The following is a 14,266-nucleotide window of genomic DNA, read 5'->3' as shown; positions in this document are numbered from 1 at the left end:
TTACCACTTATCCTACTCGAGGCTGCAAAAAAATTAAACTACTCGTTAGTTAGTCGACCTTGACTCGACTCGATTATTATCGAGCTCGAGTAACTTTTCTAATCGAACTCGAATAGCAGCATACTCGACTCGAAAGCTCACGAATCTACTTGAATATATATATATATATATATATATATATATATATATATATATATATATATATATATATTTAATAATATTATTTTTATTTATAATATATATATATATATTATTAATAAGTTAAAGTTCGATTTCGAGCTCGTACTTGAGTTCGAGTAAGGCTCGGTTAATATTCGAATCGAGTCGATCTCGAGCTTTATCTATTTTTTATCGAGCCAAGCTCGAGCTTGAGACGTCAAAGCTTGATCGAATTTGAGTCGAGTTTCAAGCTCGAATAATTTGAGTCGAGTCGAACTCAAGCTTCCAGCGATTTGGCTCAGCTCAGCTCGATTGCATCCTTAATCCTACCAGATGCCACCATAAGTAGGTAGTGCCATTTTATTATCGTTTCTTGGCTTGACTAATATTTTATTATTGCTTCTCATTCCAGATGCCGTTTGTGCTCACTTCTGCCTCTGCGGTGCTGCCGCTCACCTGAATCCTCCATCGGAAAGCCAAGCAATGTTGCTGCTGTCTTGATTGCCCTCCACAAGCTCGCTACTCGTGCTGACCTCCTCCTCTAGAATTTCTCGATTCTTTACCCTTTTGAAGAAGTCCTAGTTTCGGACCTGGATCTTGAGACCGAGAGAGACGTCGATAGCGATGTGGGGTGGTGGGGAGATATGGAGGTAATCGAGGTGGAGGAAGACAATCTAAAAATCGAGATCGGAGGGCCAGAGAAAGAAGACGACAGAGGCAATGAAGATGGAGAAGATAAGAGGGAAGATGTAGAGAGAAAGGAGACACAGTAGTGGCAGGGGCATGGCAGTGCTGGCAGATGAGGTAGGTCGAGAGAAGGACATATGCGGAAGGCTCGTGATAGAGGTCTCCGATCTGGGAGACGGTGATGCCGCAGCATAAAGGAAGAGGCGGTGGACCTAATGTTGGCCTCTCAACATCGATCTCAAAGCTTCTGACTGCCGCTATATGGATGTGAGACCTCATGTGGCCACCTAGTGATCGATCGGATGGGAAGCTTTTCCGGCATATGATCTCCTTCCATCTAAATGCAGTGGAGTCACCAGAGCTAAGGGGAGCACCGTACGAAGCCAATAACATGTGGCATACAAGGCGTACAAATGGATATACATATGACATACTTAGGTTAATATTTTTATCATACGTGTCAATACGAAATGCCAACCTAATATTTATATATTATTTTATTATTATTATTATATAGATATATAGCCTGATTGAGACTAAATAATGCGGATTAACTAGCATCGGCTAGCAAGAAGACCACGCAATTGTTTGCCACAATCCTCGCCAAGCCACCACGACTTAGACCAATCACGGACCGGACGGCTCCTATATAAGATACTGTATTGAAATTTATCTATAAGGCATGCTATATACTAGAAATTGGAACTTTGCATGCATACAATTGGAAATTATCTATAGGACATACTATGCACTAGACTTTGAAACTTTGCGTGCACATAAGATGTTGCACAGAAGTCTTCGAGCTCCAAATCCGATCGAGAATTTTTTTTATTACTAGCATAATTTGATACATCCGTCTGTGCATTTCTCTTGTTTCTATCTCCCAAGTGGAAAGGCAAAATGGGTGACATATATTCAACTAGAAGTTACAGGATTTTGATAGGTACGCCATCAAATTTATATAATTTGATTTATAGAAAAATAGCTACCATAATAATAGATTTCAACATAAAATAAATTATAAACATAATAATTTAATTTATAATTTAATTAAAATAAATAAAAAAATTAAAAAAATATTCATGCACAAGATGCAATTTAACCCAAGCCTTCCATCCGATTAAAAGGGCTGAAGATGGAAAAAACAAAAAAAAAATATACTCCTGAAAAAATCATGGATTTGGTATCATATTTACATTATCGTGACAACAACAATCCATAAATTAAAAATTTTGTAGCCAAAGAAGGATCTTTTCGATCAAAAAAAGTCTTATTTTTTTAAAAAAATTATTTTTATAGTATATAGTATATTTTATATAAGGTATATTTACATTTGATATGTTTATTTGAGCATGTCAAAAAATGAAATTGTAGATGCACTTCATATATTTTCAAAAGAGAAAATTTCATCACATGGGTCCCCATAAAATTTTTTTAAGCTCTTAAAAAAATAAAAAAAAATCACATATGGATAAAAAATATAATAATACTTCCTGGTTACGCCCCTTTAGGATTTTTATGTTTAAGTATTTTCATGGTATCCGTTGGTTTATAACAATTGAATGAATTTTTTTATTACACAAATAATTCATTTTCTTTAATTTTTCTAATTAAAATTAAAATATTTCTAAGTGTATATGATTTTTTTTATATTTAGATTCATGATTCTATTTTTGAGATATTTTGTTTCATTTGTATAGTGTTTTATTTCTAAATTTACAAAATTTTATCTCAAATAAGCTACTATTCATTTGTTCGGTGTTTTTTCATATGATGACACGTAATGTGGTGGGCATGAGTATGGCGTGCCTAACATTGTGTAGCAGAAAATAGTTTTTAGCAATATTCTCAATTCATTAGCAAGAAAAAATCTATAAAAGATAATATTTAAAAAAAAGGTCCGAAAATATTTTTTAGCAATATTCTCAATTCATTAGCAAGAGAAACTGTATAAATGATAATATTTAAAAAAAAAAGACTACACCAATAAAAGAAATTAAGTCAACTATAATGTTATGCAAAAAAATTTTTTTTTTTATAACATAGTGTCAAAGTTCCCACAATATATCCAAATAATTGGCAAAATAATAAAATAAATACATTATATAGCTAAATCAACAATATAAAGCAGCAAAATCAAAATATAAAGGTGGATATCTCAATTCAAATCTTAGAGCCTTTTAAATATGCAAAAATCCATGATTGGAAACAAATAAATTCATCATACTTCTAAAAAAGAAAAAAGCAAAAAAAAAAAATCAAAACAATCATACATCTATAAGCCTAACAAATGCTACCAATGCTTGTCGGCTCCGATGAGAAATAACATTTGCAGAAGTAGGTCCGGACCACCATATATTTTTTTTAAAAAAAACAGTATACCCTGGTGAGATCCTTGATCAGATAGAAGGCAACATTGAGGACCTGGATCCCATCGAGCTCGTGCTCATATGTCCACTATCAGAAGCCACGGTGCCAAGTTGCTGACCGTGATAGCTTTTAAAGGCTGAGTTTTTTTTTTTATGAGAAAAAATTTATTTGCTATTTTATAAGTGCAGTTTATTCCTCTCTCTTCCATAGGCGTATAGCTGTATACAGCTCATCTCATTATCACTTATCCTGCTCGAGGCTGCAAAAAAATTAAGCTACTCGCGAGTTAGTCAAGTTTGAGTCGACTCGATTATTATCGAGCTCGAGTAACTTTTCGAATCAAGCTCGAATAGCAGTATACTCGACTCGAAAGCTCACGAACCTACTCGAATATATATATATATGTATATATGTAATAATATTATTTTTATTTATAATATATATATTAGTATATATATATTATTAATAAGCTAAAGTTCGATTTCGAGCTCGTCCTTGAGCTCGAGTAAAGCTCGATTAATATTCGAGTCGAATCGATCTCGAGCTTTATCTATTTTTTATCGAGCCAAGCTCGAGCTTGAGATGTCAAAGCTTGATCGAATTTGAGCCGAGTTTCGAGCTCGAATAATTTGAGTCGAGTCGAACTCAAGCTTCCAGCAATTTGGCTCAGCTCGACTCGATTACATCCTTAGTCCTACCAGATGCCATAAGTAGGTAGTGCCATTTTATTATTGTTTCTTGGCTTGACTAATATTTTATTATTGCTTCTCATTCCAGATGCCGTTTGTACTCACTTCTGCCTTTGCGGTGCCACCGCTCACCTGAATCCTCCATCGAAAAGCCAAGCGATGTTGCTGCTGTCTTGATTGCCCTCCACGAGCTCGTTACTCGTGCTGACCTCCTCCTCTAGAATTTCTCGATTCTTTACCTTTTGAAGAAGTCCTAGTTTCGGACTTGGATCTTGAGACCGAGAGAGACGTCGATAGCGATGTGGGGTGGTGGGGAGACATGGAGGTGATCGAGGTGGAGGCAGACAATCTAAAAATCGAGATCGGAGGATCAGAGAAAGAAGACGACAGAGGCAATGAAGATGGAGAAGATAAGAGGGAAGATGTAGAGAGAAAGGAGACACAGTAGTGGCAGGGGCCATGGCGGTGCTGGCAGATGGGGTAGGTCGAGAGAAGGACGTATGCGGAAGGCTCGTGATAGGGGTCTTCAATCTGAGAGACGGTGATGCCGCAGCATAAAGGAGGCGGTGGACCTGATGTTGGCCTCTCAACATCGATCTCAAAGCTTCTGATTGTCGCTATATTGATGTGAGACCTCATGTGGCCACCTAGTGATCGATCGGATGAGAAGCTTTTCCGACATATGATCTCCTTCCATCCAAATACAGCCGAGTCACCAGAGCTAAGGGGAGCACCGTTAGAAGCCAATAACATGCGGCATACAAGGCGTACAAATGGATATACACATGACATACTTAGGTTAATATTTTCATGATATGTGTCAATACGAAATACCAACCTAATATTTATATATTATTTTATTATTATTATTATATAGATATATAGCCTGATTGAGACTAAATAATGCCGATTAACTAGCATCGGCTAGCAAGAAGACCACGCAATTGTTTGCCGCAATCCTCGCCAAGCCACCACGACTTGGACCAATCACGGACCGGACGGCTCCTATATAAGAGAGAGTATTGCGTGGACCAACCCCGGGTAGGCCAGCGAAAGCACATGCACGGTGCATAACACGCAATCGGGTGAAATACAAGGTTAACGTGGCATGTTATCCACCATGGGATTTGGCTGCTCTATCTGGGCGTGGTCCAGAATAATTTCTCCTATATGATGCGGTCCGGGACCGTCCATCACGTGAACTCCTGGACCGTCGGATGCGTTGGACAGACTCATCGATCCAATGGCTGAGCCTTTCCAAATAATCACCGGACCCACCGATCGAACAACGCACAGCGTGGACCTGCCGGAGATTCTCTCCCGGTGTGAGCAGAAACAAATTTGACCCGCAGTACCATGATATTTAACCTGCATTAGCGCTAACGGGCCCCACAAAAACAGATTATTCAAATCTGGACTGTTAAAAAGATACGCTCTACAGGGTTCGGAGCTTCCAGAACCAGAACAGTTCTACCTTACCCTCCTCCGCCGGCTCAACATACCGGTCCCACCCTGTCTATGGAATCCAGGAGGTCCCCCAAAGCTCTAGCTCCTTCTGTACTAAAAAATTAAAAAAAAAAAACGCTCTAGCTCCTTCCACCGCAACGTCCCCGCTCTATCCTTCTCTAGAACTTTCCCAACGAGCTCGCTTCACCGTTAGATCCTATCAACGACACACGTGTACGAATGAGGCGCACGGTCCATTGGTCAATCATCACTTCTTGATGTCCGTTTTAGTAATTTAGGCCTCCCCGGGGCCCCGTACCTCGATTATTTATCCTGGGCTTGATACCTCGTTCCACTTCGCGTCGAAAGAAAAACCAAAAGCTGATCGAGCAGCCTCCTCGAGCGATCTCTCCTTTTCCGGCTCTCTGCCTCCACCGTCTCTCCCTTTCTGTGTCTTTCAGTCTCTCGCAATGGCTCCCGAGATCAATGAAAGGGCCACAGCAGTCGCGGCGAAGATGGGCGTGAATCTTCCACGACGGGCGTACGTGACATTCCTCGCCGGGGCCGGCGACTACGTAAAGGGCGCGGTCGGCCTGGCCCAGGGATTGAGGAAGGTAGGATCCGCGTACCCGCTGGTGGTGGCAGTTCTCCCCGATGTGCCGGAGTGCCACCGCCGGCTACTGGAGTCGCAAGGCTGCATAGTGCGGGAGATCGAACCGATCCACCCACCGGAGAACCAGACCAAGTTTGCGATGGCGTATTACGTCATTAACTACTCCAAGCTCCGGATCTGGGAAGTAAGCTTGCATTTGTCCCATCCAACGCTGTTAACTAACTGTCATAGCTTTTGCATCGGAACACCACTATGGAATATTTATGTATGTTTTCGCAAACTGATCGATCTGGTGAGTAGATGGAGATTTTGAAGCGGGCACAGAATGGTCTGCCTGTTATGGAAATTTCTATACGAGTAGAAAAATCCAGGGCTCAGTTTTGCTTTCCAGTCACCGAAATACGGGCCCGTATAGAAATTTCCATGAGTGTATGCGGTGTCGTAGTTGGTTCGCAAAAAAAATACCCTCGGTGCATGAAAATACTTACGTGGGACGTGGTTTATTTGCCGAAGATCCGCATAACGAAGTAGTAGAATGCGCGCATATCTCTCCTGCATGCGGCTTATATGTGATCAAGTTAATTAGCTCTGGATGGCATTTCCGTAATTTCATATATCCGTAGATTACCACGGCCAGTATTCCGTGATTATATGGTACGGTTAACATAACGCAATCAAAGGATTAAATACTGACCGTTGGATTGATTCGTGTTGATGGCAGTTCGTAGAGTACGGCAAGATGGTGTACTTGGACGCGGACATCCAAGTGTACGAAAACATCGACGAGCTGTTCGACCTGCCCGACGGACACTTCTATGCGGTGATGGATTGCTTCTGCGAGCGGACGTGGAGCCACACCCCGCAGTACCGGGTGGGCTACTGCCAGCAGTGCCCGGAACGGGTAGCGTGGCCGGCCGCCGAGCTCGGCCCGCCGCCATCCCTGTACTTCAACGCTGGTATGTTCGTGTTCGAACCCAGCATCGCAACCGCCGACGCCCTCTTGGCCACCCTCAAGGTCACGGAACCCACACCGTTTGCCGAGCAGGTAATGGAACAGTAAATGTCCCCAAGTTCCAGGGGTACTGTTGTCATTTCAGAAGTGTATTCTAATACGTTTATGGCATTTATTATTTTTTTGCAGGACTTTTTGAACATGTTCTTTAGGGACATTTACAAGCCTATCCCTCTGGTTTACAATTTGGTTCTGGCCATGCTGTGGAGGCACCCGGAGAACGTGGAGCTCGACAAGGTCAAAGTGGTCCATTACTGCGCAGCGGTACGTGATCGAATTATTCCGTGCCGTCCGTTTCATCCAATGTCATGATAGCAACCTTAGCTAACTAGACTTGACACTTTGATTAACGACAGGGATCGAAGCCATGGAGATACACGGGAGAAGGGGAGAACATGGATCGGGCTGACATCAAAGAGTTAGTCCGGCGGTGGTGGGACGTCTACAACGACGAGTCCTTGAACTACAAGAAGCCTGCCGCCGTCTTAGACGGCGGCTCTGTGGTCGCCGTCGAGGCGGAACGTCGGCCGTTCCTGGCGGCGCTGTCGGAGGCGGGCACCGTCAAGTACATAAAGGCGCCGTCTGCCGCCTGATATATACCCGCGATTTAGAGACATCTGGGGTTCTGGCACCTGGGTTGCACGGCGGAAGGGAGAGCTGGGGGTGGGGTGGAAAGTGGAGAGGTGGCTGGAAATCGATTTAGTTTTCGCGCTTGGTTCGTTTCAAAATCTTGTGTTCTTATGGAAGAAGTGTGTAATTGTAAGCACGAAGCTTCTCGGGGAATTTGAGATTTTGATGTGAATCTGTAGCAAAAAAAAAATTCCTTAAATTAAGAGCTATTTGAGGAAAATCATATCTTTTCTATTATGTGGCTATTCGTTGATGATTAAAGTGGTCGTAGAAAGGATGAGCTCAACATGCATGTTACACGGTGGAGAATGAGCTGATCGAACCAGTGCAGTTTTTCTTCTTTTACGAAAACAAGATGGCGAGGGATTTCATGACACATAGTATAGAAGTGTGAAAAATAGTGAGGGAAAAAAAAAAAACAGAAAAAGAAAACGAGGGGATCCGGCACGTTCTATCAGGCATGTAGTTCATTTGAGACCTTTCATGAAAATCTAGAGGGAATCTCATCCACAACGGGAGTTAAATATTCAGGCTGGTCTGAAACTAGAGAAATTATGCCCTGCACCGTATACCAGCTGATCAGATTGTGGACCCCATCATCATGGAAAGGTGATCATTGAAATAACTCCCAGGGATTGTATCTAGCTAATTTTTGTTAATTTGAATTAGCTAATTATAAGATTCGAGGCTCAAGCCCAAGATATTACTTGGAGAAGCCTCTATAGCGAATACCTGGCTGTAACGTCTGAAGGCACGATTCAAGATTTGAATCTAATCTAGCACCTCCAAGTGGTGAGTGAAGAGCCATGACTATTGAGATAAATCTTAGTCTACGTGTAGCTAATTTTAACTAACTTGACTTGGGTAAATCCTAAGGGAAATGAGGCAACGGAAGAGTTCCAGCTTGCTCTGATTGAAGTTGAAGTAATTCACCCCACCAAGACCTGAGTGACTCCGACTGTGAGTGGGCATTTTTTCCACCTCCATTTAAGATCTGTCGGATTGTTACGGAATGCATCAATTACAAGACCAGGGAAACCAACGTGTGTGAGCTTTTGCCTGATGCTTTTCTTGACTAACCTCATGAGAAGAAATAGCTTAATGTTCTGAACAGAGTTTGCATTTTATATTAAAAATTATCCACTCTAGACACCTATGCCTATATAGATAAAGAGGGTGAAAGGAACTTGCTATAAAACACAATTCAATTTCACCGACAGTTCAGCAGCATGTCCCTAACCTAGCCTCCATGAATGATGCAATGCAAAAGAAGAAAAAAAATGCAGCAATACCAACAATTACTTACAAGAATTTAATAGGCTTTTTGCTGCACAATTAACAAGAATTCAAGCTACATCCTTATTCCCACCAGATTCGATGAGGAGTTTGACATCGAGGCTTAAATTCCAGCCTCCTTGGATCACTTTGTAGGATGGGGCCATAGGTGCCGTGGATAAAGTAAACAATCTAGCTCTGAAGTGCAAGGGACTTGCCAAGAATCATGTCCTCTTTCAAAGTCCAGATCGTATGACTCAGCATGCAGGACTGTCTATGGAGCCAAATTCTGAAGTCCAACCTAGATCCCTTGTAGGTTTCACAATCGATGCAAAGAAATGCTGCAAAATTATTGTCAAAGAAGAATGTAACAGTTTTCTTCATATTTGGAACTCTTATACATGGCATTTTTGTTGCCGCGGTGTGACATTCATTTGGTGAAATAAAAAAATGCATGCAGTCCTTTTAAACAACAGTAATAATGTGGTAAATTTTAATGTCATCAAATAATATTAAATAGCATTCGCTGATTTACAAAAGTATTAAAGAATGAATATATTGCAAATAGAAATATGTTAAGGCAGACTGTGTGAACAAGGAGTGACAAGTTGACTTCAATAAACACTGATCCAATACAGAAGGGATCAGCTGGTTATGCTGCTTTGCTTCTACTGCTTGATGGCCGTGTTTGGAAGTTTACAAGGCTTAAAAAAGGAAAAAATCTCAATGCGAAGGAGCAACAAAGAGGGGATATTTGTGTAGGACGACCGGCCGACACGAGCATGTTGTTGCAACATTCCTAGTTTTACAAGTCCATTGAAAAAATTCGGTCGCTGGGATATGTCTAAAATAATGTTTAGACGGCAATTCTAAAATCCTGAAGGCCACTCTTGTTTTCCTCTAACCCTAACTATAAAAATAACTTATAGTTTGCATGCAGACTGTTGGGATAATTCAGTCTACTTTTCTAATTCACAGTCAGCCGATCAGATATCAACGGTTATGGACGATAAACCATCAAAGCTACATCTCCGAATAAAATTCTACCTCAATTATAATACATTACCCGACTTTCAACTGACCTGATAGGCACATACCACCGACTATCAATCAATAGGCTGACCAACAGTTGGCTATTCTTAACTTTCCTGACAAATACAATTCGACTATGATGACTTAACCGACTTTGTGATCAATGACCATTGGCATATCAGAGATACCGACCGATGATCATTCGGATTTCTATAATTACCGACATCCAGTCGACACACTCAGGTTACCGATGTAGAGTCGGTATGTCGGAAACCGCCAGCGCAGAAAGTGTAACGACCATATATCATGATTAGTAGTGAATATAACCGTCCATCCTACGATCATATAGTATCGAAATAAGTGGGATCCACGTGCCTAATCGATACGAACGGTTACCAACAACTCGTCTATAAAAAAAAGATAAATGAACAGTATTGATAAGATATTTTTAGGCTAATACTCTGCTTCTCTGAAAATTTTACCTGCTGTTCACCACTCTACACTGACTTAAGCATCAGATGGTCCCCACCGGACATAATTCCGATCAGTGTGAACTTCTTTTGTAGATATTTTTCTCTGATAATGGGTGCAATAGGGGATTGGCCGCAACACAGATAATATAAGAATAAAGCATCTCTTATAGCTTGTAAGGTGCATAACTACTGGTGACTACAAAATGAAATAAATATCCATGTGTTAAAATCAATGCTTGGTTCTCTATTTGCTTTGCATGCATGATTAGTAGGATGATTCAATATACATTGCAGTGACCAGTTGTCTGGCTAACCATATGAGTCCTTCTTCATTATTTTAAATATTCCATTATATGACCATTTCTTATAGATCAATACCTTCTCCGAGGGCATTTGTTTTCCTGTTTTACCATCTAAGTTTGCTATATACTATTAAATTTTCAACAGGAATAACTCCTTTGGTTCTTTTAGTATCATCATTTCCAGCCCATACTTAATATTTGTACTAGATAGAGATTCTAGAGTTTTCATCTTTATTTTGCGTTGTTTGTGACATATCACCCTTAGCAAGCCTAAATGGAAAATTTTACACTGCAGCACTGCACAATAATTGCATTGAACATAGGCCCATAACCAACTAAACATACCTGATCTCAAAAAAGAAAGGCTTTCCCTGTCCAAAATCAAATTCCTTGGGATTATAGTGAATGATTTCTGGTTCAGGAAACCCAGCAGCCTGCAATAGCATGAATGATGAAAATCCATAAATGCAAAATATGCTAGAACTTTTAAATTCTCAATATATCAGTTACATTGGATCCAGAAATGTTGTATACTCGTTTACTTGCTTTTGAATTGCCGAGTGCCATAACAAAAGCCCTTGCCGAATCCTATAACAGGAATAACTTTAAATTGTCTGAAGAATTTCCAAAAAGCCATGATTAGAAATAATTGGAAGAGCCCGCATAAAATAGATAGACAAAATCTTCTTGTTCTTATCATCATCATCACCATCATCATTATCATCACCATTGTTGCCACAAGGTTCTGGAGAGGTACCGATGTGGCCGGAGTTGGATATTATCCGAGATCTGTGATGTCAAAAAATACCTACAAAGAAAATTCATATTCGTCGGAGTTGTTCTGACAGGAGATTTTTCAATACTTAAGTTAATCGGAGCTTTGGAAACAATAGAGAAAAAAGATAGCGAGAGCCAGAAGAGCAGAGAAAGTTCTCCTTCCTCTTCCTCTTAGGGCTTCCTCACTCCCGAGTGCTTGTGTTTGCTTATTTGCTCTCTTACCTGAAGATCTCATTTGTATGTTTTTTGTATAGAGATTGAGCCTGTAGGTCATTAGTCAAAATCTGTCAGTTTGTTAAGTCTAACTCTATAAATTATTAGACCACATTTTGATATTTTATTGAGAAAAAAATAGTCTCTCACTTCCTCTGAATCGAGGTTATTACTCGTGGATGTCAAGAGGAGGCTTCACCCACGCGGTTGGTCGAATTGGTAGGCTTGGATCCATAGCTGGTGTAACTTTACCGTATCATCTTGGATGCGCCCTGATGGATAATTGGTCCCTGGGTCTCCTCCGCAACAATCATCATCATCATTATTATTAAAGAAAAAAAGAAGATAGAGAGGAGGCCGGAAATTGATGTTGCCAAAGCCCGCATTGATGGAAGTTACCACATAAGAAATGGCTCCAACAGAAATTCACATAAGATAGACAAAATCTTATTTCGCAGTCAGTAGAGGAAGCATGCAGGCACGAAGGGCCTTGTGGACCAACCGGCTCCCATGAAAACTTGGGTGGAGGGTGAGGACTCAAGGTTTTAGGCGGGTCTGGAGGCCTGACATGGTTGGCCTATCACATCATTATATCAGAGGGACACAGATGAACTTGCACTCAAGCTCATTTGGCATGCATTTATGATATGCGCCAGTGTTACTAAACCTCAACGCGTCCAAGCCGCATGATCTGCTTTCCAAAGTTTGGGATTGGAGTCAGCTGTCCAGCTTCTAGTCGATGGAAGAACCAAGCTTCCACGGTTGTAATTCAAGGGCCCATATATATATATAGACTGGCCAAGAGAAGTCCAATTTATCCCCCCGAAGTCTAATTAACAAGCTCTCTGTTTCAAGCTTTCATTGGTGTCTGCTCTTTGGATCAACTGCTTTGTTCTATCTATCACCCTCACTATATATGAGAAACGTAATACTTTAAACACCAGAATAACAAAAGATCACAGATTCCACAATCAAAAGCTCACCTCAAACTGTGGCAACAGATCAGATCCAATGAGCAATAAATATGCCTGCAAATTTTCTGCAAGAAGCTTATTTAAGTATATAAACCAACAGGTTAAGCAGCTGAAGATATAGGGTGAGAGGGGGAAGAGAGAGGAGAGAGAGGATTTTGTTCTGACATGCTTATGGTTACATCCAAGTGCTGAAGCACACATAATGCTGCTTGGATGCCAAACCCTCACCACCTGTGGGGCTACTAATCTTAAAACCTATGGAGCCAATATTAAACTGAGTTGAATACATCCTGATAATAAATTAGATAGGCACTATATATGAGGTATGTCCAAATTGTGAGTAATTAATACCAAGTTAAGAAACCTGAAAACAATTTGATTTTGTTACTGATATGTTTTATGATCACTGTGAAGGGACTGTTTTGAGTTTGATATAAGGGCACAGTTCTGCTGCGTAAGGCTTCAGAGCACCAAAGCGCTCCACTCACAGATATGTCATTCTTTTTATGGCCTTTTCTTTTCGATTGTCTCACACACAAGGAATACTCATACTTGATATGCTAAGTTACATATTGTGATATCAAGCCTAATGATTAATACCCATGGTAGCTAGTTCTTTTACTGGAACCATTGGGTACACTTTTAAATGTTCACAAAATACCAAGATATGCTTAGTGATCTAGCTTTGGCAATGCGTCCAGTATAGGTTCTACCTCGATGGCCTCACACCCCGAACCTGAATGAGGAGTAATATTAGGCAGAAATGTTATAGATGAAAGCATATGAAAATTGCCTACGTGTGCTTACAGAAGCTACTTCTGCATATATCTTCAACTGCCATTACTCATTCAGCAATAGTGACATCTCTTGATTAGAGATATATGAATTGTGGATGAATTATGAGCTTAGGAAAATTCTGAACCGGGATGAGTAATTACCATTAATATATCATAAACAATGTCAAATCCCTCAGCTGCCAGGCTTGTCCTCACAAATCCAAAGTCCTGCCTGTCCCCCTTTCAAATGCAATATCTATAAAGTAAGAACTACTTTGTTGAAAACTGTCATCAGATACTAAGAAAATTAGGATGGACTAGACTCCTAAGGGTATAACCTACCGAATAACTAATCAAAACAAACAGTCTATTGAATCAACAAAGACCCAACAATTTTGATTGAACGGGCTTATTTTGGTCATGAGGGAAGGCCCATTAAACTCTGGAGTGGCCCATCATGTGAGACTTATTTTCACAGGCTCAATATTAAACTTTCGTAGACAAACAACTAGTACTATATTCAACCATCCCTCAACAAAGAGTATTGCATTTAACTGCATGGGATACCTGAGAAAAAGAAAAAAGCTGCATGAGAAAGAGTCCCTGAATATAGAGATTGGAGGGAGGAGTGGGTATAGACCTGACTGTGATGGCAAGGTTTCATGGGAGCCCATCTTCCTCTCTCCCTCATCTCAACCTCCCCTTGTACAGGCCAATACAAGCTCCGGTTTGGTTTCAGTCCAATTTGCATCAAAGCCCCCCGTTCACCCATGAAATATGAACTTATAAGATATCCATCCGACCATGATGTTTTTCTTTTCTTTTCTTTTCTTTTTTT

The 14,266-nt window shown here is 40.5% G+C and overlaps 1 protein-coding gene and 1 pseudogene across 2 annotated transcripts; one reads left to right on the top strand and one right to left on the bottom strand.

Annotated features, from left to right (window-relative positions):
• Positions 1–5,702: 5,702 nt before the first annotated feature.
• LOC105040002 (galactinol synthase 1) lies at positions 5,703–7,962 on the top strand. Of its 2 annotated transcripts, none has more exons than XM_010916362.4 (4): positions 5,703–6,148; positions 6,686–7,009; positions 7,106–7,240; positions 7,333–7,953. In XM_010916362.4, the coding sequence occupies exons 1-4, from the start codon at positions 5,822–5,824 to the stop codon at positions 7,567–7,569; spliced, it is 1,023 nt and encodes a 340-aa protein (XP_010914664.1). In that variant the 5' UTR covers positions 5,703–5,821; the 3' UTR covers positions 7,570–7,953. The 2 variants fall into 2 exon arrangements, with proteins under 2 accessions (XP_010914664.1, XP_073106758.1); XM_073250657.1 differs by having other exon boundaries at positions 5,942–6,541; positions 7,333–7,962.
• Positions 7,963–8,908: 946 nt separating this feature from the next.
• Positions 8,909–14,200, bottom strand: LOC105040063 (chloroplast stem-loop binding protein of 41 kDa b, chloroplastic-like; annotated as a pseudogene).
• Positions 14,201–14,266: the final 66 nt, after the last annotated feature.

The sequence above is a fragment of the Elaeis guineensis genome, chromosome 1, assembly GCF_000442705.2.
Source record: "Elaeis guineensis isolate ETL-2024a chromosome 1, EG11, whole genome shotgun sequence".
Taxonomy (NCBI): domain Eukaryota; kingdom Viridiplantae; phylum Streptophyta; class Magnoliopsida; order Arecales; family Arecaceae; genus Elaeis; species Elaeis guineensis.
This window is presented reverse-complemented; position numbering and strand designations above follow the sequence as displayed.